The sequence below is a fragment of the Corythoichthys intestinalis genome, chromosome 13 (genome assembly GCF_030265065.1).
Source record: "Corythoichthys intestinalis isolate RoL2023-P3 chromosome 13, ASM3026506v1, whole genome shotgun sequence".
Classification (NCBI taxonomy): domain Eukaryota; kingdom Metazoa; phylum Chordata; class Actinopteri; order Syngnathiformes; family Syngnathidae; genus Corythoichthys; species Corythoichthys intestinalis.
Window position 1 is genome coordinate 54633176 of NC_080407.1, and position 23172 is coordinate 54656347.

Here is a 23172-nt window from a genome sequence, read left to right on the forward strand (position 1 = left end):
AAATGCCCCCCAAAAAATATCAGCAGGAAGTGACCCGTAAATGCCCCCCCAAAAAAATCAACAGAAAGTGACCCATAAATGCTCCCCCAAAAAAGGACGTGACCCGTACATGCCCCCCGAAATATATCAATAGGAAGTTACCCATAAATGCCCCATCCAAAAAAAAAAAAAAAAAAAAAAACAGTACGTCACCCGTAAATGCCCCCCTAAAAATATCAATAGGAAGTGACCCGTAAATTGCCCCCCCAAAAAAACAGGGAATGACCGTAAATGCCCCCCCAAAAAATAACCAGGAAGTGACCTGTAAATTCCCCTCCCCAAAATATCAACAGCAAGTGACCCCTAATGCCCCCCCCCAAAAAATGCCAATAGGGTGTGACCCGTAAATGCCCCTCCAAAAAAATCAACAGGAAATTACCCGTAAATGCCACCCCAAAAAACAGGACGTGACCCGTAAATCCCCCCCAAAAAATATCAGCAGGAAGTGACCCATAACCCCCCCCAAAATATCAATAGGAAGTGACTCGTAAATTGCCCCCCCGAAAAAAAATCACCAGGAAGTGACCTGTAAATGCCCCCCAAAACATCCACCAGGAAGAGACCTGTAAATGCCCCCCCCAAAAAACAGGACGTGACACGAAATCCCCCCCCACAAAAAAAATCAACAGGAAGTGGCCCATAAATGCCCTCCAAAAAAATCACCAAGGAGTGACCCATAAATGCCCCCCCAAAATATATCAACAGGAAGTGACTCATAAATGCCCGCCAAAAAAATATTAACAGGAAGTGACCCGTAAATTGCTCCAAAATCAACAGGTTGACAGTTGGATAAATGGATTGGACGTCCATCTCTGTCAATGGCAGCCCATCCCAAATCACACAAGAGGTGGGCAGAAGCAGGAGGATAACTTTATTTCATTTTTGTTGCTACAAGTCAGCATTCAAGATACACAAGAGAAGCGACAAAAACCTTCCACATTTGCGGCGTACGCTCTATTGCTTTGAAAATCTCTATCGTCGGCCTTGACAATCGCAAATCCGTTTCTTATTGCTAACGGCAAACGTGAGGGTTACGCGTACGACTGACTCGGATTAGCTTAGTCGTCAGAAGACAACCTTTGACACAAAGTAACAGTCTGGAGGACATGCACTAGGGTGGCATCGTAAAGGGCAACATGCACGGACATCGGTCTCCATCGCTGAATCGATAGCATTTTCCAAAATGGCCGTGTTTGTGGACAGAACGGCCTTTCAACGTTCCAGTACATACATTTCATGCTGTAACTCACTGAAACATCATGACTGAAGCAGGTTAAGGGTTAAATGATATGTTTTAATGCTAATGTTTAGTTAAATCAGTGCCCTGTCATCCCCTAATCGTCTCTGTTCTCCCTCAGAGTTCAAAGTGTCATGTTTTAACAAGGCCTGGGCAACGATCCGAAATTTGAATCGCATGAAATACTGGGATTCATCTCAGTAAATGTCGTCATAAGGTATTTGTAATGATATTTAGAGCTAGCTAGCTAGCATATACAGTCGTATACACAGTAGAATAACACAGAGCCTCTAAAGGGACATTGACAGAAATCAAATAAATTTAGGCAATCTGCGCACCAGAAACTATCTGGTAAACATTAGCATTATAGACTATAGCATTAAAGCTAGCAGACTTTAGCAATGCCAATGCAACTTAACCTATTGTTGTAAACATTAGCATAATATCGCATTTAAGCTAGCAGACTCTTGATATTCAAGTTGACAATTGTTGTAAACATTAGCATTATATAGCTTTTAAGCTAGCGGACTTTAGCTATGCAAGTTAGCCAATTGTTGTGAACATTAGCATTATCTAGCATTTAAGCTAGCAGACGTTTGCTGTGCAAGTTAGCCAATTGTTGTAAACATTAACATCATATAGCATTTTAGCTAGCTGACTTTTACTATGCAAGTTAGCCAATTGTTGTAAAGTTGTAAATACTAGCATAATATAGCATTTAAGCTAGCAGACTTTTGCTGTGCAGGTAAGTCAATTGTCGTAAAAATTAGCATTATATAGCATTTTAGCTAGCAAACTTTAGCGATGCAAGTTAGCCAATTGTTGTAAACATTTGCATAATATAGGATTTAAGCTAGCAGACTTTAGCTATGCAAGTTAGCCAATTGTTGTAAAAATTAGCATTATATAGCTTTTAAGCTAGCGAACTTTAGCGATGCAAGTTAGCCAAATGTTGTAAGCATTTGCATAATAGAGGATTTAAGCTAGCAGACTTTGGGTACACAAGTTAGCCAATTGTTGTAAAGATTAGCATTATAGAGCATTGAAGCTAATGGACTTTCGCTATGCAAGTTAACCAATTGTTGTAAACATTAGCATTATATAGTATTTAAGCTAGTGGACTTTTGCTGTGCAAGTTAACCAATTGTTGTATTGTTGTTGCATTGTTGCAATTGGCTAACTAATGCTAATGTTTACAAAAAATGTTTCTGGTGCGCGCCAGATTGCTTAAATGTATTTGATTTCTGTCGATGTCCCTTCAAGGGCTCCGTACAATCGGCCAATAAGTGAGCTTAAAAAAGGCATAACTTCTTCTTTGGTGGCTCCGATGCTAACGCAATTAAGCTAATGTACCGCGTTGATTTGTCAGTTTACTAGCGAACGTGCCCAGCCTTAGTTTTAGCTTAATTTCACGTTTTAACGTGTTCAATTTCATGTTAAAATATATATCATGTTAAAATAAATAGTATTTTACAAAATAATTTTTTTAACAATAGCATGACCACGTTGGTGTAAATGTCACGATTTAAAGCCACATCATGTTTTAACATGATCAGTACCACATTTGAACTGATTTCACACACCGAAACAATAACGAAGTCTTGCTTCTTTTTCTGTCTTAAGAAAAGGACGAGAGGGTTAAAGCTTCCGACGAGAGTCTCTCGCTCGCGCTCGTGTGTTACGCAAGGATGTTATTCTGTCTTTTCATCTTCCGTCCCCCCGCCTCCCTCCCTTCTCCATCCTTTTTCTGGCTGGGCGAGCCAAGGCGCTGTCACATTAGCTCCGCCGCTGAGTGAATTACTCGGCTTCCATTAAGCTAACGAGAAAAGAGAGCTAGCGAGAGCGCCGAGACGGAGGTCGAGCCAGCTCATGAATCGTGTCACCCGGGAAACAGTCCACTTTTCAGTGCATCCACTCTACACAACTCCAAAAAAGCTTATGCATGCCACAAAATGGCAGACTGAATGAAGCTACGCTAGCATTTTTTTGGCTCCCGAGCTGCATACTCTCTTCACTGTTCATTTGCTGCCACCCTCCCACTTCGAATAGATTGGACAGGTGATGAACCCATAATTCCTCATCAACGGAAATAACTGATATTCTCGTGCACGTCTTTACTACTTCTCAAGATGCATTTTTGTATACGTTGCAGGGACGACGGGGTGGCTAACCTAGTATGCTAACGACACATTCCGACAAACAGCAATACAAGACGGCCACGTTACTCTACCGGCCAAACAACGAGTGAGAGGACGAACGACACTCAAAACAAACCCTGATGCGACGTGTTGAGAAATCATAAAAAGGCAAGACCGGAAAGTCAGCAGACGCACGACAAGTTCCCTCCATAGCCATTCACGCAAAACGCACAAACTTATATCTATGTATATAGAGAAAGAGATATATAAATAGTCAATAAATAATTTGAATCATTCAAAAATAATAAATAGGGATGTACAGTGTCAGAGCATGTTTTTTCAATCAAGTTGCTAGCAACTATGGAGGAAATTAGCTTGCCCCGTCTTCAGAGGTCGGCGCAGCGCTCCTGCTTGCTGTAATGGTCGAACTGGCTCTTCCAGTGCATCATGTAGGACGACCAACGGTGGAACTCCACCTTCCACTGGCGTTCGGCCTCGTCGATGTTGTCTGTTAAGGGCAAAAGCAAACAAAATTTGCTCCGGATGAATCCTTCCTTCCAAAAATGTCGATCTTACCGGTGATGTTAAGGAGGCGCGGCAGGAAGTGGTTCCAGAAAGCGCACATCTGGTTTCTGAGACCCCTGTGAACCTTGACGGGCTCCGTGTTGAGCGCCACGTACTTCTGTTCGGCGACGGTGAACTGCGGCCAGCGCTTCCTGTTCTCCACCGTACCGTCCACGTTCATGTTAGGGTTGCTAAGCGCAGAACAGGGTGGTTAGCGGCGCTCCGTTGCGCGCGGTCGCGAGCTAATCTTACCCGGATCGCGCAAAGTTAGCCCAGTATCTCATGGTGCGTCGACTGAGTTTCTCCTCGTCCTGGGTGTAGTTGAATTTCTTATCCAGGGGAAGGCCGAAGACGAACTCGATCTCGTAGCCGTGGATCACGCCCATCCACTCCGGCCAAGGTAGGTTTGACGCTCGGTGGTCAAATAGGTAGAGAAACACCCCTGATTGGAAAAGAGAAATAGCATCGAGGGAAAAACTGGTGGCGCAGTTAACTGTACCTGCGTTGGACTTGAGAGCGTTGTGCTGAGCGAAGGCGCGAGCAAAGAAAGCCAGAGGGCAGATGACGTTGTGGTCGCCCACAATGTCGTCCAACGCGTCGCGGTTCTTGACTCCGTTGTTCTCGTCCATCCAGTCGGTGTACTGCAGCACCACCGCTTCTAACCCGATGTCGTTGGCGTGGGGCACGCTCAGTTTGGCACCTTACGGATACAGGCGTAGGGTCAAAAGGTGCGAGTGCGATCGCGGGGGCGTGAGCTTCACCTTCGAGGAAGTCCCCCCTGGAGATGAGGCTGTCGTTGTCCTTGCTGAAGCCTGGCGCGCCGTACAACAAGAAGTAGGTGCCTTCATCCTGGTTGACCCCCAGCAGGACCTGAGTGTCCTTAAAGTTGCCAGAGTTGAGCATGGCCTCCGGCGTGTCGGGCACGAAGTCGCCGTCCACCACGGGGACGAAAGAAAACCGAAAGATGGACATCCACGGGAGGACCTGTTCATGAGATTGGCAGAAATGCGCTTGTGACTGGAGTGTTGCTAGATTTGGACATTTCCAGTCCAGGGGTCAACGCAGTACATTACCTGAAACTCCTGCTCAATGAGTTCCTGGGGCGTTTTGCCACGTAGGCAGTCGACGATCTCTGTGTCATTCCCCCCGTTGCAGCCCACCAGTTTGGCCAGCTGCATGGCCCGTCTACGCGCCTCTGCCGGACTGACGGTGGCCCAGGGGGTGTTGGGGACCCCGCTCTGGAGGATGGCTCTGGTAAAGACTGGCCGGCTATCCGGAGACAACAGGTGGAATCCCACCGAGGCGCCGCCGGCACTCTCCCCAAAGATGGTCACCTTTTTGCGGGGAGGAGAGTAAGACCGAGCGACTACCGGTCAGCCGAGGCCCGACCAAGTAAAGAACCTGTTTTGGGTTTCCGCCAAAGTGATGGATATTGTCTTGGACCCACTGCAACGCCATCCTCTGGTCCAGCAGGCCCACGTTGCCGGGAGCTTCCGAGGAGCCATCTAGCGCCAGGAAACCGAAGGCTCCGATGCGGTAGTTCATGGACACCACTATCACCGTCTCTGTGTACGCCAGGTAACGGCCGTCGTACACGTCCAGAGAGGATGAACCGCTGTAAAATCCTGCAAAAAACAGAACCACACCACAAAATTTGAGAATCATAGATTTGAATGTTTAGGAATAATTGGAGTCAAACATACCTCCGCCGTAGATCCAAACCATGACGGTGAGATTGTGAGGTCTGGGTGACGGGGGCACCCACACGTTGAGGTAGAGACAGTCCTCGTTCATCTCCCTGTTGGGGTTCCACATCTCGCTGCCCGTAAAGCCGGGGAAGGTGGTGTCCACAAACTGGAAGCAGGCGTTAGGGTAGTGATGGGCGTCGTACACCCCCTTCCAGGGACGTTTGGGCTCAGCTGGGCGGAAACGCCGATTCCCCAGAGGCGGTTCGGCGAAGGGGATTCCCAGGAAGGCGGTGACGTGACCCCTCTCCAGCACAGGCCTGTGGATACCCCGAACTAGCCCCGCACGGGTCATTACGGTGAGGTCCGCCTCGCTCTGGGAGGACACGCCGAGAACGAGGACGGACAAGAGGACGACGGCGGTCTGCATGACGACGGGAAGGGCGGCGAGATCTGTTTCTCCTCAGACCTGCAGACAGGCAGAGGAGGAGACGCGGTAATTGGATTACGAGTCGACGAGAGCGATGGAGAACAGATCCCAAGTGGAAAAATAAATCAGAGGAGGACATAAAACCAAGGACAGAAGCATTTTCAAGGTGACGTGGAACTTGAACACCTCACGTAGTGTTAGGGAGCTTCAGGAAAGAAACGGGAATGAACCAAGTAGGCATGTGCCGGTATGAGATTTTGACGTGAAGGGAATAGTTACCTTTCTCGCAGACACTGTATAACTGTTTGCATTAGTCTAACACATTCAATATTGTAAAGCATTTAACCATAGCTTAGGCAGACTTCACGCCATGCCCTTTGACACAGTAAAGGGGACCAACTTATCAGCCCTCGCCAGATAAGGTAAGGAAAAGATGTGACTCTTCGGTGGGGTCAGAATGCCCTCGCCCTACCAGGACAACATGTTGATAGAGCGGCACCTTCGACGTCAAGACATGCCTCAGTTGCCGTGGCAACCACATCCCAGCCACAATGGATGACGCACGAACTTGACCACCCAAACCTGCCATAGAGGGATGATCCCAAGACAACACCCATGCACGCCTTCCGCCCGGCCCACTCCACCGCAGCTTTCAAAAGGCAGAACATTTTAGATAACTGTCAGGGACATTTCAAAGTATTCGATGTTTTGCTGACCCTGGATCCAGCATTGCCTCCAAAGTTCCAGCATCATCACCTTGTCAAGAGTCAAGAATCTGCATTGAACAAGTTGATGATGCTGGAACTTTTGTTTGGTGCCTGTTCCAGTGAGATTTACAAAAATGACTGACTGAAGAAGACATCAAAATTCCCTCAGTCCTTGATGACATGGGGCTCCAACGTTCCAGCATCATCACCTTGTCAAGAGTCAAGAATCTACATTGGACAAGGTGATTATGCTGGAACTTTTGTTTGGTGCTGTTCCAGTGAGATTTACAAAGATGACTGCCTGGAAAAAAACATCAAAATTCCTTCAGTCCTTGATGACATGGGGCTCCAACGTTCCAGCATCATCACCTAGTCAAGAGTCAAGAATCTGCGTTGGACAAGGTGATGATGCTGGAACTTTTGTTTGGTGCTGTTCCAGTGAGATTTACAAAAAATGACTGCCTGAAGAATTATCAAAATTACATCATTCTAGGATATTCTACAAACAACTAATTAACAGAAAAACAAGCTTCTAGTGTGAATTGGAACTAGTTTATCACTAGTAGACGTTCAATCCATTTGAACTGGGAGGATGAACGAATGTTTATTCGCTGCCATCCCTCCCACTTCAAATGGATTGAACGTCTATGGCTGTCAGTGGCAGTCAATGCCAGGAATTTAGGTAATTTTGGGCCATTTAAAGTCTCACTGGAACAGCACCAAACAAAAGTTCCAGCATCATCACCTTGTCCAATGCAGATACTTGACTCGTGACACCTTGTCCAATGCAGATTCTTCACTCTTGACAAGGTGATGATGCTGGAACTTTTGTTTGGTGCTGTTCCAGTGAGATTTACAAAGATGACTGCCTCAAGAAAACAAAATTCCCTCAGTCCTTCATGATATGGGGCTGCCTGTCAGGCAAAGGCACTGGGGAGATGGCTGTGGGAGATGTATGTACAAAAGTTCCAGCATCATCACCTTGTCCAATGCAAACTTTTGACTCTTGACAAGGTGATGATGCTGGAACTTTTGTTTGGTGCTGTTCCAGTGAGATTTACAAAGATGACTGCCTGATCATGACATCCTGGGATTTAGGAAGTACTGATCGAAACTTGATGTCTCGCGCAATCCGGGACTGTTGGCAACCCTAACAGGTCGTGACCCAGAAATGCCCCAAAATCAATAGAAAGTCATTCAAAATCAACAGGCAGTGACCCAGGAGTGACCCAAAACAAACTCATTTACTGCGCCAATGAGTTAAGCCCACCAGATAAGAAGGGTGTCATATTCCAGTCATCACAAAAAATGTTATGGTGCAGTTTGGTTATTGTGCGAGGAAAAAAATGGATCAGCTATATAACAGAGCAGGAATGTTCCACACACAGTTGGCCCTAATGTTAATGTTGTCACTATGGCAACCATACATTGCAAAATATAAATAGGAAGCCCATAGTGGACAGGTGCGAGAGTAGCATTGCCTTTGTCGCAAAGTACTTGCGTGGCGGCTTCAAGGCGAAAGCGATTGTTTGCGGACGGATCCGCAAGTGTGCGTAGGGGGGGTCGTAGGGGGACACGGAGTGGAAAGAAAGTGTGTCACTTCTCAAATTAGACCCAGGAATTTATGTATGAAGTTCACAGGAGGATTGAATTTACAAGCAGGGGCGGGGGTCAGGTCATATGTTTCCACGTCCAAATCCCCTCATGGAAAACACGGAGTCATACTCATCGGCGGGCGTTTTATTAGGAGCTTTCAGGATTAACGAGCAGGTTTTCTCGTTTTGAATGAAGAACTATCAGGAATATCTTCAAATAGGTGTAGATTTTTAGTGTAGTTCTTTTCAGGAGTTGATTAGATGTTTGATACATTTGAAGTGGGAAGGTGGCAGCAGTCAATGCCAACCCTCCGGGCAGGAGGATGAAAAGACGCGAACATGGTTCTGTCATCCTACACGCGAAGCTGGACCTCGGCGTGATCCGGTAACCATGGCTACGGATGTTGCGAAGAGCAACTTAAAGGCCATCTTCATCGCGTGTCGTTTTCGTGAAGGCCGTTCGGAACCGACGCGCGTCGAATTAAGCACGGACGGCGGGCAATTAGGTGTGCGAGTGCGACCTACCTGGATTTCCTGGAACCGAAGCCCAAACTGAAGACTTGCTCAAGAGGCGTCCGCTCCTGCTTCTTCTCGCTCTACTCGTGTCCTTCGTACTTCGACCTCTGTGGACGAAAGTGGTTCGGTTGCCTGTCCGAGCAGCGGTGGTGGTGGTGATTCGGGCTCACATCCAGCGGCACCAGCAACAGCAGCAGCAGCAGCAGCAACACGACGACACAGGGAGGGAGGTGGCTCGCCAAATCTCGCGAGAAGTCCAACGCGAGGATGTGTTAGCACTTCTCGGCCATATTGCGTCAGTGCCATTCGGTCATAACTTGAAGTAGTAGAGTTTGAAATAGCTGGAAATTGCCCAACTTACATCAGATGGAAGGCAAAAGTCATATTTAGCAAGTTTTAATGTGAAATTTATCGCATTAAAACATGAAATGTTTCACGATTTATACATAGGCGGAGATTGAAGGGGGGCAGAGAGGGCATTGCCCCCCTGGTGGCTGGAAAAAAATGTAATTGCATTGCAAGAATTTTTGTCATAAGGCTTAATCTTCGAGTTAGTGGGAGTTTAATTAGTCGGAGTTGAGTTCAACAAATTCTGTGCAGTTTTTTTTGTTTTGTTTTAGGGCTAAGCTAGCGCAAGTCAATGGTGCCTGCTTAGCATACCAACATATGAGAATCATATATAGTGTTGGCCATGCTCTCAGGATGAAGTTATTAAAACTTACCATTGCATGTCAATATTGTAGTATGAATAGCAACATTTGTAATCCAGCAGCTCTGCAGGGAACAGGCTGTCTAGGCAAGCAGGGCACATCGTTTTTTTTTCACCGCTGATATTTTTTGTGGGAATGAAATCAGACTGAGCACGAGTGGCCAAAGCACTTCTCTCGATTGTGGTTGCGTTACGCATCTAAAAAAAAACAACAACAAAAAAAAAAATTGTCCCACAGAACGAATTATGGCAGTTTGGTGCAACATTTTTGCCGCATGGGTATTTCAAACAATGATCAGCATCTATAAGTTAGATCTGTTAACATTGTTTTTTTTTTTATTAGCATGCTAAGCAGGCACCATTGACACTAACTAGAATAAAAACCCACTGTAATATCACTCCACCCTGCTTGCCTAGACAACCTGTTCCCTGCAGAGCTGCTGGATTACAAATATTGCTGTTCATACTACAATTATTGACATGTAATGCTAAGTTTTAATAACTTCTTCCTGAAAACATGGCAAACACTATATATGATTATCATGCGTTCTTATGTTGTTTATTGGTATGCTAAGCAGGCACCATTGACTCGCGCTAGCTTAGCCACTCCAGAGCACTGACACTCACAACTGCACGAAATTTGGTGAAATCAACTCCACACTGATTAAACCCCGCTAATTCGAAGATTTAGCCGATTGTAAAAAATTCTGAACTTCCCCTTGAACATTAAGTCGTTCAAATGTTATCTATAAAAGTAAAGTAATAAAACAACAAAAATGAATGAACAAGAATCCTACAAAGTATTTCATAATGGGTCAAAATTATTTCTCGAACAGACCATGTGACAAGCACCTTGCTTTGCTTAGCCAAAGCTACACCTGAGGAGGCAAGATGGATATTTCTATAAAACCTAAGCTTTCAAAAGCGTCAAAAACTCCACCTATGGTTTTAAAAGAAATATTCATAACTGGTCAGATAATCACGCAACTGTGCCGCAATCATCACCTGGAGAAGCTCAAAGTCTAAAAACGGAATTAAAAAAAACCTTCAAGTCAACCTTTTTAGAAAACTATACTGTCCAACTGGGGCAGGATGACCAGCTAATACTTGATGGTGAACGAGGCGTGACTGTCGGGAAGGGACTGCAGTGGACAGATTTTAATTAATTTAAGTGCCGTCAAGTCCAACTGGCCTGCCTCCCTCTCTCTTCTCCTTCAGGTCCATTAAATGGCACGCACGTGCACGCAGATACACACTCGAGCAACTGGAGTGCGACTATGGTAGAGTGGCAATTTTGTTTAGTTGCATTCATCGGCTATTAATCCAGTTTTGCAATTAACACTAACTTTTCAACCCTTATAAAATATTTTCAAAACATTTGTGCTATGTCGACTCACAACTAGTTCGGGTGTTGAGGAATATGGTACAAAGTAAAACGTTACAATTTTCAACATTGTCATATGCTATGGTTTAGCCACAACTGGATTCATTCCCCTTATTACTGTTCACCCTTCACACAGCCGCTGGAAACAAATGTCTTTTAATCCATCTGCAGGCAACCGTGAGATCATGATTTTACAACACTGTGCGGGTGTGCGCTGGTCCTCATGGGAAACAGTCATCCTTAAGGCAAAACACTACCACTTTTGTCCAAGTGCGTCCCTAAAATCAACCAAAACTGAAAAGTTACCTCGTGTCGCTTTAATGATATTCATCTGGCACAAAAAAAATTACAGTATAGCAATTACTTAATGAATTACATTCACAACTTTGGCAGAAATTGTAGATTAACCCGTAAACATGTAGTGATTAGCCCTCCCACTTCAAATGGCTTGGACATCAATCGCTGTCAATGGCAAACAATAAGACGGCTTTTTTTTGTATGTTTTTACTTCCATTATCGTCCGCTTAGTCCGGGGTCAGGTCGTAACAGCTTTAGGAGGGGAGTCAAGACTTCCCTCTCCCCAGCCACTTCAACCAGCTCCTCCGGCGGGATCCCAAGGCGTTCCCAAGCCAGCCGAGAGACTTACAGTAGCCACTCCAGCATATCCTGGGTCGTCCCCGTGGCCTTCCTGCCAGTGGGACATGCCCGGAACACCTCTCCAGGAGGCATCCGAACCAGATCCCCAAGCCACCTCAGCTGGCGGCTTGACCCTGAACACCTCCCGGATGACCGAGCTTCTCACCCTATCTCTAAAGGAGAGCCCAGACACCCTGCGGAGGAAACTCATTTGGGCCGCTTGTATCCGGGATCTTGTTCTTTCGACCCACAGCTCGTGACCATAGGTGAGGATAGGAACATAGATCAACTGGTAACTCGAGAGCTTCACCTTTTGGCTCAGCTCCTTCACCACAACGGACCAGTGCAGAGTCCGCATCACTGCAGACGCTGCACCGATCCACCTGTTGATCTCCTACTCTCTCATACCCTCACTCATGAACAAGACCCCCAGATACTTGAACTCCTCCACTGGGAGCAGGATCTCATCCCCGACCTGGAGAGGAAACGCAACCCTTTTCCGACTGAGGACCATGGTCTGACTTCATCCCAACTGCTTCTCACTCACCTGCGAACCGCCCCAGTCAGAGTCTGAGATCACGGCTTGTACAACCCCTAGCAAAAAGTATGGAATCACCAGTCTCGGAAGAGCATTCACTCAGACATTTTATCATGTAGAACAAACTCAGATAAAAAGCTTGAAAAATAATGAATTAGGTCAAAAGTGCAACTCTTTAGCATTCAGAAACACTAAAAGAAATGAATCAAAAGCATTGTGGTGGTCAGTAAATGTTACTTTTGTAGAGCAAGTGCAGGGAACTATAGATATGGAATCATTCCATTCTGAGGAAAAAAATATGGAATCATGAGAAACAAACAAAGAAATAACAATCAAAACACATCTCTAGTATTTAGTAGCACCACCTCTGGCTTTTATGACAGCTTGCAGTCTCTGAGGCATGGACTTGATGAGTATTCTTCATCAATTTGGTGCCAACTCTCTTTGATTGCAGTTGCCAGATCATCCTTGCAGGATCGACCATTTTTTTCCAATTTCCACTGCAGATTTTCAATAGGGGTGAGATCTGGGCTATTTGCAGGCCATGACATTGACTGGATGAGTCTTTCTCCAAAGAATGCTTTAACAGTTTTAGCTCTTTGGCATGATGCATTGTCATCTTGGAAAATGACATTTTCAATTGAATGGATAAGAAAGCTGTCTAAAATTTCAATGTAAACTTGTGCATTTATTGAAGAATTAACCACAGTGCATTTGCCTGACATACAGCCCCATATCATCAAGGACTGAGGGAATTTTGATGTTTTCTTCAGGCAGTCGTCTTTGTAAATCTCACTGGAACCGCACCAAACCCAAGTTCCAGCATCATCATCTGTCAAGAGTCAAGAATCTGCATTGGACAAGGTGATGATGCTGGAACTTTTGTTTGGTGCTGTTCCAGTGAGATTTACAAAGATGACAGCCTGAAGAAAACATCAAAATTCCCTCAGTCCCTGATGATATGGGGCTATTTGCAGGCCATGACATTGACTGGATGAGTCTTTCTCCAAAGAATGCTGTAACAGTTTTAGCTCTGTGGCATGATGCATCGTCATCTTGGAAAACAAACATTTATTGACAACTAAACCACAACCATCTCCCCAGTGCCTTTGCCTGACATGCAGCCCCATAAGTACTGAGGGAATTTTGATGTTGTCTTCAGGCAGTCGTCTCTGAAAATATCACTGGAACCGCACCAAACAAAAGTTCCAGCATTATCACCTTGTCCAATGCAGATTCTTGACTCTTGACAAGGTGATGATGCTAGAACTTTGGTTTGGTGCCGTTCCAGTGAGATTTACTAAGATGACTGCCTGAAGAAAACATTAAAATTCCCTCAGTCCTTGATGATATGGGGCTGCATGTCAGGCAAAGGCACTGGTGAGATGGCTGTGGTTAATTCTTCAATAAATGCACAAGTTTACATTGAAATTTTATTCTGCTTTCTTATCCCTTCAATTGAAAATAGTAAGATTTACTGACCTATTATTCATTTCTTTTAGTGTTTCTGAATGCTAAAGAGCTGCACTTTTGTACAAATTATTTTTTTTCAAGCTTTTATCTGAGTTTGTTCCACATGATAAAATGTCTCAGTGCTCGTCCGAGGCTGGTGATTCTTTTTGCTTGGAGTTGTAGAAGCCAAGAGCACCACATTTTTGAAACTTTTGAATGTTCAACCATTTTACAAGAACAAGCACTATTGTGCTACTCTAGGCTGAAGGCTGTCACTAGTTCAGTTTTCGGTGGAAACAACCAAAAATAATTGACATTCAAACGACCATAAAAATCCTTTTAAACAGTCTTTTTCTCCAAAAGAGTGTCGTCCATGTTCACGTCAGCTTGGTTTTGTGATACATCGCTAATAGCATTGCTCCGGACTGACTGACTGCTGATGCAGACCTCTTATCTAATTGCTACTGCAGCAACACTGACTGGGCACAAGACATCATCAATCTCCTTACCTCCTACATCGACTTGTGACATTCGCTCCTCTTTATGTCTCATACTGTTCATCTCGATGGATATCCAATCCATTTTGACATTTTTGTCACGTCTTAACAGTTTCGGGGCTATTCATTTTAGCGTATTCCAGGTTAAGGACTCGCATAGTACATGGCAGCTAAATATAATTTCGCGCAGCGCTAAAATAAGTAGATGCTCTAAATATGTCTGCCTCTCAAACCCGTTGGTCAGTCTCGCGGATATTTTTAGCATCTCCTCAAAGCGAACGCGCCGTTTACTCCAGTCTCCTTGTTCAAATGTAGTTTGCTATCTTTTATGCTTCTCGTGGTAACAGGACCGTTAGCCACAAGTGATTAGAGTCCTTGAATGTGAAGGGCAATACCGGTTGATGGCGCACCCTAGTAACCATTGGCGCCACTTGCCGCCACGTTGCCCCTCCTGGCGTTGAGTTCCGCGGCCAGGCTTCTGGACTTCTTGTAAAAGAAGAGTGAGAGGTGGCGGTCCAGCAGGAAGTTGTGGTACAGGGCGGCGAGGCGGGTGCACAGTAGCAGTTGCCACTTTTTGCTGCCCACGTCCATGGCTGCCGCCAACGCCAAGTGGTAGTAGCCCGCAGCGTCGAACGGCTCCTGGAGAGCACAAAAATGGCTTAACTCCAGATTTTTCTTTTGGCCCTTCCTCAGAAGTTTACCTTAAGATTGTAGAAGAGGATGTCCCCGAGGGTCCGATAGACTCTCATGTAGTAGAGCGCTTCCTCGTCGAACTGCAGAGGAGCCGGGCAGAGGCTCAAAGTTTTGAGGAAATAGTGCTCGGCCAGCTCCCACTGGCCCAAACGCTGGTACGCCGACGCCAGACGGTGGTGGGCTACTCGCTCGTTCAGGCGCTCGCCTAAATCCAAAGGAGCGCATGTGTCAGTCGTGAATTCCTTTTTTTTCAAACCTGTCCTGTTCAGCTGTTTGACATGGAGAATGGAAGTCTAAGTGTCCGGTTGGTCTGAACAGTTTTAATGTTTCACATTGAGAGTATGACATACTCCCATTGTGATCATTCAACATACCTTGTTTATTATGACAAAGCTGTGAACAGGAAGGGGTTATGGGGGAACAGAAGAAACACAAGAGAAGACAGAAAACAAAACAACAAGAAATGCATTGAACACCTACACTAACTATTAACATGTTGGTGCTATCGTCAGCTAGATGTATTTCCGGTTGACACCATGTGGGGGGCCTGTTGACTAGGAAAAGAGAGGGACAGGGGTGGGAGAGTCTATAAGCCAAGTGATTGAAAGGGGTAGAGTGTACACAAATCAGCTCTGTGATCTAGAACCCATTAATCGTGTGAATCCCTTGTGAGTGTAAGCCTGTTGGCGACCGACCGTATGCCGCCCCATCGCCAGTCCCGGCACTGGGACCCCCCACCCAATTACATCCAGCTACACGCGAGCCACACCAAGCACGCGACACGGCTCCCACCCAGCCAGCCCGGGGAGGGAGGGCGGTCAGGGGGGGTTGCGCAGCCCATCCTTCCTTCCGTTAGCCTGGCTCTGCCAGACTATTCTCCCTGTATTTTTCAAACACTGAGAGAAATAGTCTGGAACCCCTCCCATTAACGGCCTTTTCGAGCAGATACAAAATCAATCGACAAATCAGATTCGTTTATTTGCGTCACGTGTTCTTCACAAGCAACGTCACTCTTGCGCGTCGACAGTCGTCCCTTCAGCAACATAGACGGTGAACGGCAGAGCCGAGAATATGTTCCAATCCACGGTAAAATCAGTTTTAAATGACCAAAAACACATCGACACGAGTCACTGACAACAATCTGTCTCGCGCTAGCCATGTCGAATAAACTCCGCTCTCTTCGTATGTTTACTTCCGCGCGCAAGTCCGTCATCCTGAAGTCGCCATTTTTCTAACGTCACGTCTGCCCGTCGCTGATTGGTCCACTCCGCTGTCTGTATGCTGTGGCTTGCTCCGCCCTGGAAATTGTTTCCGTGGGAAGGGTGGCCAGACTCAATAGCTGGAACAGCGTTGAGTCTGGTGTACCAGGCTATCCTTCCGTAGCCCAGCAAAGGAACCATCGTCCCCCCCACAGGATCCAGGGTGGTCCCCCAGGCCACCCACGCACCCATCAACCGGCCCTCAGGCATGGCAAGAGGGGACGCACCACCAACCCTACAAAACACCCCCACCCCCGTCCGCCCACCCGGCCCACGAGCCACAGCCGCAGCCCCCCAACCGGCACAGCACGCTACGGGACCCACAGCGGCTCACCAAGCCCAGGGCAGGGCAGAGTCCCCTGCCGCAGCAGGCCACATCCAGCCGATACACCGGCGCCCTGCCAGCGATCCGCGACGGAGCGCAGGGTGGATACCCAGTCAGAAGAGAGGGGAAGGCGGAGGCAGGAGAACACTGAGGAGCCGTCGCAGGGCGACGCAAAATCGGAGCCCTGACCTGAACTTCTAACTAAGGGTACGTTCATACTACAGGTCTTAATGCACAAATCCGATTTTTTCGTGTTTTTCTGACCCGAGTGAGACATTAACATGACGGTCTGAACGTGACAAGTGGCATAGAACTGGACCATTTCAAATGCGATCTGGGACACTTTCGTATGTGGTTCAAATCCGATCTGGGCCACATTTTTCCAGACTGTCGCGGTGGTCTGTACTGTCCAGTCTCTCAAATCGGAATTCATGTAGCAATTACGTCATCAAAAAGCGAGAGAGACGCCACGGTAGCGGTGCAGCTGTGCGTTATTAGCGCCTAGCTTGCCTTGAACACGGCTTTTTAGGAAGGGTCGGACTTGACAACAGTCATTAAAAAAATTAAAATGGGTTGAGGATGAGCCTGAGAATGATCGGTTTTCTGTCTGCTCCATATAAGCAATATTTCAACACTGCTTACACAGCCGAGAGTCGGGGCAAACTGCGCGTATGTGTGTGTGACATGCACGGACAGTGCGTGCATGCTATCGATCCATATACTTTGAATATAAACCTAAACTGAGATTATTTATGTCTGTTATTTGTGTCCTCTTTTTAAAAGCAAAATATGATATCCCTGGAATGACAGATGACAGCCAGCGTGTGTGGTCATTTGTTTTGATGCTTCTGCGCATGCGGGTCGTCTTGCTCAGCGCATGTTGGACTGCAAATTAGTGCGCATGCATAATACTTGAATGGTCTAAATGGACAAAGGCAGTCTGAACAGGCACGCCAAAAAAACATAAGACAAAAAATCCGATTCGTGCATTAAGACCTGTAGTATGAATGTAGCCTAAGACCTGTTTTTTTCTTACCCAAGGTGATGCTAATTTCCAGCGCGGTGTGCGCGAACGCCACACCTTCTGCGTAGAGTCGGAGAGCGAGCAGGACTTCCGTCAGCTTGTTGCACAACCTCAGCCGGCTGTATGCGGCGCCACTTCTCATCGCAATGGGAAGCGCGCGATCCTGCGTCAAACAGACCACTCTTTAACTGCAGCGGCTCAGCATGTCTTGTATACGGTACATGCTACAGGACTATAAGTAGCATTGCAGCCGTTTACCAAGGGAACGACCCGTGAGGAATAGACACTGAACCTTGATCTGTCGCAGTGTTTTAGAGGGTCTGGAAATCGTGCGTACCCTGTAATAGACAACCGCCTTGTCTTGATGGTGTCCGCTGTCAAAGAAGATGTCTCCGGCAGCTTCGAGGAGCTCCAAGATGAACTTGGTGTCTCCGGTGCTCAGAGCGACGTCTTGAGCTGCCTGACAACCACGTGAGATCAAATAAAGTGGAAGCAAAATGCGTTAATGATTGCAGGAGAAGTGGCTGCAGCCCCACCTGTACGTAAAGGTCCACTAGTTCCACTTGGCCAAGGAGGTGGTAGATCTTGGCGGCCCGCAACCACCCGTACGCTTCCTTCTCTCTGCGGCCCAGATCGATGAAAATCGCAAGACTGCTCTTGGTGTGCTCCAGAGCGGTGCGGTAGGCTCTGAAAGCAATAATTTTTCAATGTAGAACTGCAAGAAATCCTTAGATATTTGTTCTATTTAGAGATTCAGTGACAGTGTGGATCTTATCTTCAATTCAACAGTGTCACACCTGTGTGTGGCCAGCGAGAGGAAGAGCTGGCTAATGGCCTCCAGTGCTTCACCCTCCTGTTCCCGGTCTGGCGTACCTTGAAGCAGACGGACCTGGTGCAGGCCGTAGATGAGACGGCAGACCCGGTCGGGACTTTCCCGCTCGTACAGTTGGCACAGACATCTGAGCGCAGTCAGTTGGCCTGCAAACCGTTGATGTAACAGGTTACTGGGCCAGGGAAAGAAGGTCTTAGGCCATTCAAATAAGAACCTATTGATGAATGAGCTCGAATATATTATTTTAAATAGTATGAAATAAGTTCTTAAGATATTTACACTCGTCGAGGTTGGAGTTGATGGCCAGTAGCAAAGCCCACTCGTAGCATCCTTTTGCGTGATGCATCCGTCGCTCGTTCACGCAGTGTCGCCCCAGTTCTAGCAGCACGGCGATGAAGCTCGTCTCGTGGCCTTCGGCTCGTGCTGAGAAGAGCTGCACCGACTCCATCAGGTGCTTCTGCGCTAGCCCCTTCGCTCCAGCCTTGAGGCACAGCAGGCCTTTCAGAGTAGAAGCAAGCACCGAATCATTACACTCGTCATCTAATGCGCCTTGGTACAAAGAATACCGAGATTTGCGTGAACAATCGCCCAATTTGGTATGTCCTGGTACTCCCTGCAGACGTCTTCTGCGGCTCTGTAGCTCTGCGCCGCCCTGCGAAGGTCCCCTGTGCACCTGAGAGCCACGCCACGCATATTGAGCACCAGCCCTTGACACCAACCAGGTAGGAAAATTCACAATTTCACAAACAATCAAAAAGTATTTTCTACTTAATCCTCAAAGACCGAGTCTGACAATCCACAGACCTTCCAGCGGCGTGGTGCAGTGCTCCGGCAGTTCAGCCAAGACCGACTCCAAGATGTGAAGCCCGGTGCTTGGTCGACCGTCATGGATGTGGAGCCACGCCAGCCAGATGAGGGCACTCTTCCGTTCTGCCACATCGTTCGGCAGAAGAGCGTCGTCCACCAGATCGCGCATTAGTCTGATGGCGTGGTCGATCATCCCGTGCCGGTAAAAGAGCCGTGAAAGACAAACTGTCAGCTGGTGCTTCAGCGCTAAATGTGTTCTTAGGCATGACGCTGCTTGGCTGTCGGTCAAAGAAAGGCAGCGGTGTAAATACGGAGCCAAGTGCGCCGGGAAAGAGTTCTTCTCCACGGTGTGGTCCGAAACGAGAAGAAGGCTGCTAAGGCTGTGCGTCAGCGTCGCAGAAGGATGCCACGATGCTCTTCCGGCTGAGCAAATACTCAGATAAGGTAGACCCATTTCCCTAAACAGCCTCCCCAGGGTTAGATGTACTCCACTGGAGGAGACCTTTCCCTCAGCTCCAGCGTAAAGAACAAGGAACCTCTCGAGGTAGGGGATGACTTTTCCGCGTTCTTTACAAGTCCAATGGTGCGTTGCCAGAAGACAACATGCTCGGGCCTCAGCCATTGCGTTTTGAGACAGAATTGCTTTCTTGAGGGCGTATTCTAGAACTGAACTTTCCTTCACGCATTCCAGACAGTACGGCGTTCCCATTAACAAGGCCGCGAGTCGCTCAGCCAGACCGAAGAAGCTCTCAGTGTTCTTCTGTAAAAGATAAATAGCGGCCAGGTTGGAGTAAATGCTGGCCAGCAGCCTGAGATCGTGAAAAATTTCTCGAGGCACGCCCAGAGCCTCTTCAAAATAAACGCGGGCCTGGCTAAATTTGGTCTGGGCCGCGCAGAACTTGCCCAAGAGAAAGCACAAACGAGTCTGGGCCCACAAGAACCGCTTCTTCCGAGCAGTTTCCCTAGCGACGGACAAAAAGGAAATCAAATCGTCCTCGTGCCAGCGACTACAGAAGACCGTCGAGGACAGAAGTTCAGGACTTTGCGTGTAAAGGACTCTGAACTGATCTTTGAAATCCCGTTCTTCTAAAAAAGACATCAGCAAAGACTCGTTCTCTCCGTTTTGTCTTTCTTCAGCCGGATGAAAGTCGATATGAGGAACGAGTTGGCGAGCGACAGGATCAGTAGCATCCTCCTGGGTCTCTTGGTAGACACTCTCAGGTGGATGCTTTTCTCCATCAAGAAGTTCCTCTGTATTTTCTTTGGCGTCAGGTTCAAGTGTCGTCCAAGGTTCACCTGCCCAAATACAAAACGCTATGAGCAGAATGTCAGTCAGGATTCTGTCAATGTAAGAACTTACTGGAATGACTCCTCTCAGATTCTTGAAGACCAAACAAATCTGGATTGAGACAAAGAACACATACTTGTACCTTCAATCATTTCAATTTCATGGTTACGCACCTAGTCTCCAGTACAATACATCTGGCTTATACTGCCCCCATGTGGACAAAATGAGTAGGGCAACGTGTGAAAAACTGCTACATTCTTTTGAATTCTACTTGACGATGTCCCTTGCGACCAGAGGCGTAGCAAGGGTCCCCGGGGGCCCCAGCCAACAAGCAACATGGGGCCCCTCTGAGTCACGTGGCACACATACATACTCCTGCAGTATAATGAACACGAAGGTGTGTGTGTGTGTGGGGGGGGGGGGGGGGTGCGAGTGCGCACACATGTGGTCATCTTGGCCATAAAAGTGGCGAAAACTAAGCACTTTACACTGACTCATATGTATGTACTTATATTCGTTAATGGACGCACACATTTTAACAGGTGGTCGTCCTCTGCTCGAAATGCGCACCTTACGCCAATTCTCGCTCCCAGAATACGCAGTGCTTGTGACGTAGGACAATAATAGGACTGTTTGCTATGGGAACATGAGCATACCCAAGGAACTTTGCTAAAAGGAGTATTAAAATTCCTATTGAAATCGTTTAGGATAATTTTAGATGCAGATATATTTTTCTTATAGAGTATTCGACGAGGAATATGATCAACCCATTTATAGACTTTTTTGGAAAAAAAAAAATCACCATTTCTTTAAGTAGTCACATGAATAATGAGGTGGCCTGTGAAAATCAACGTAAAACAACTCGGCAAGGACTTTCCAGATAGTACTTGGTGAGCAGTGTTGTCACAGATTACTTCAAAAAGTAATTTAATTACTGATTACTGATTACGCCTCAAAAAAGTAATCTAGTTACTTTACTGATTACTTCATTATCAAAGTAATTAAGTTACTTTAAAAGTAATCTATCAGGTACTTTTGACCCATTTTTCTCCCTTTGCCGCCTCAACATAAGAATGACAACAGAAAAATGTCATCACATGTAATTGACTTTCCGATGATTGAATTTAAAGGGGAATATCAGAATTTTGCGCTAGCTTAGCAACTCCGGAGCCCTGAAACTAACAAATATCTGAAAAACTGCTTGGAATTAGTTGAAATCAACTCCACCGACCAATTAAACCCCGCTAACTCTAAGATTAAGCCTAATGTCAAAACTTCTGAATTTCGGGTTATGGTTAACAGCATATCAGTGCCAATGTAAAACAATGCAAACTGACAGCACAATAATCAACAACACACTAGTGGATTGTACAGTGCAATAAACACAAAGGTAATGGCGGGCGCGGATGCGCAGGCACAACCCGGAAGTACTCCTCTCAACACACACGTGGTCAATTTGGCCACAAAACGTGGCGGCAACCAAGCACTTTACACTCAGTCGGACTTACAACACATCCCAGAGATGCTAAACAAACACATCACCTCACGGCATGAATGTGCAACACGCATATAATGTAAACAAAGCTTGCCAACTTGGAGCGATGACTGCCCGTCATTGCTACGGCAAAGCTAGGGAAAAAAATACTCACCTTCATTCATGGAAATCCACAGATCAACATTCCCTCACAATGTCTCAATACTCGGCGCGAATGTCCACTCGCCTCAGTCCCACAACACGTGACGCGAGACCAAAACAGGAAATAGCTAAGAGGTTGTCATGGAAATCCGTACCGGGAACCTTTTATTTTAGCATTTTCTATTCAAAATGCTCTTCGTACATGACTACAATATTCTTCATTCTACATACGTTATGAGGCAATGAAAAAAATAGTAATGCAGAGACACTAAGGGAACTAACTTTAATCAGATTACTGGTGTAGAAAAATAATGCGTTACTAACTAACGCGTTATTGACAACACTGTTGGTGAGTCACTCTTTAAACAATCATGTGGTATTAATATCTGATTAGATTTTCTTGAACATGTATAATCCACGTGACATGGTTAGTGCTGATAGGGATTGATAACAGAATCGTTAGCTAATCTGTCAAATGATTCCATGGTATTGAAATACTCCCGACACTTGTCGCTAGTAAAGCTGCGTGTGCTAAATCTGTTGGCCCACTGGGGGCCCTAGGCAATTGCCTGGTTTGCCTAATGGGATGCGACGCCTCTGCTTGCGACATTACAAAAGTGATTCACCTAGTTTGTACTTGTGTCCAGTATGACTTTGGATTATCCTCTGGAGGAAGGTCATCATTTCCTCCGTGACGTTGTCCTCTTGCAGCATGATGCAGCTCATTTCTTCCTCGTTGAGAAGAACATCTTCAGAACTAGAGAAAAAAAAATTACACTATGATTGTTGTTCCGTTTCCTGCGAAATCTTTTGGGAAAGCACTCACTCATAGGTGTCACTAGATAGTTCCACCAGGCTTGTCCTCACAAGACCCGCTTCCTCCGTTTCCTCCTTCACGCCCAAGAACCAGTCGTGACAGGACACCAATCGTCCAGCGATGGTGATGCAATCGCCGGGTACCACGCTTAGCTCGTCCGGACCTTCTGCGTCGTACTGCGTCGTCACCATGCATGTTCCTGTGGCTGAAAACAAGAAATGAGGAACTTCTGGCGCTCGGGTGAAAGGAACATCTGCCACCTCACCAAAGTGCAAACGGAGGTCACGTGTCGGTTTGCCATCACCCACCAAAACGTTCTCTGAACAAGACTTGAGAAACCACCTGCGGACCCGTAACAAGGCAC

At 46.6% G+C, this 23172-nt stretch overlaps 2 protein-coding genes across 5 annotated transcripts in view; both read right to left on the bottom strand.

Moving 5' to 3' along the window:
* Positions 1-893: 893 nt before the first annotated feature.
* Positions 894-9144, bottom strand: ache (acetylcholinesterase (Yt blood group)). 2 transcript variants are annotated; one of them, XM_057855678.1, is made up of 9 exons: positions 8921-9140; positions 5682-6132; positions 5380-5603; positions 5052-5312; positions 4740-4962; positions 4478-4678; positions 4231-4420; positions 3991-4169; positions 894-3922 (listed from the first exon to the last, which is right to left on the bottom strand). In XM_057855678.1, exons 2-9 carry the CDS (start codon positions 6091-6093, stop codon positions 3801-3803), a joined length of 1812 nt encoding a protein of 603 aa, XP_057711661.1. In that variant the 5' UTR covers positions 6094-6132; positions 8921-9140; the 3' UTR covers positions 894-3800. The 2 variants fall into 2 exon arrangements, with proteins under 2 accessions (XP_057711661.1, XP_057711660.1); XM_057855677.1 differs by having other exon boundaries at positions 4231-4678; positions 8921-9144.
* Positions 9145-13745: 4601 nt separating this feature from the next.
* Positions 13746-23172, bottom strand: part of LOC130928875 (SH3 domain and tetratricopeptide repeat-containing protein 1) — a 29011-nt gene continuing 19584 nt past the window's right edge. For 2 of the 3 annotated variants that reach the window (XM_057855666.1, XM_057855665.1), the window contains 13 exons: positions 23074-23150; positions 22818-23013; positions 22618-22748; positions 20428-20466; positions 19065-20381; positions 18827-18967; positions 18540-18758; positions 18226-18406; positions 17965-18115; positions 17766-17888; positions 17441-17591; positions 14829-15025; positions 13746-14766 (listed from right to left, as the gene is read on the bottom strand). In XM_057855666.1, the coding sequence (XP_057711649.1) occupies positions 14539-14766; positions 14829-15025; positions 17441-17591; positions 17766-17888; positions 17965-18115; positions 18226-18406; positions 18540-18758; positions 18827-18967; positions 19065-20381; positions 20428-20466; positions 22618-22748; positions 22818-23013; positions 23074-23150 (3151 nt within the window). In that variant the 3' untranslated portion in view covers positions 13746-14538. The remainder of the gene's footprint in view (positions 14767-14828; positions 15026-17440; positions 17592-17765; positions 17889-17964; positions 18116-18225; positions 18407-18539; positions 18759-18826; positions 18968-19064; positions 20382-20427; positions 20467-22617; positions 22749-22817; positions 23014-23073; positions 23151-23172) is intronic. The other variant, XM_057855664.1, reaches the window with a different exon arrangement.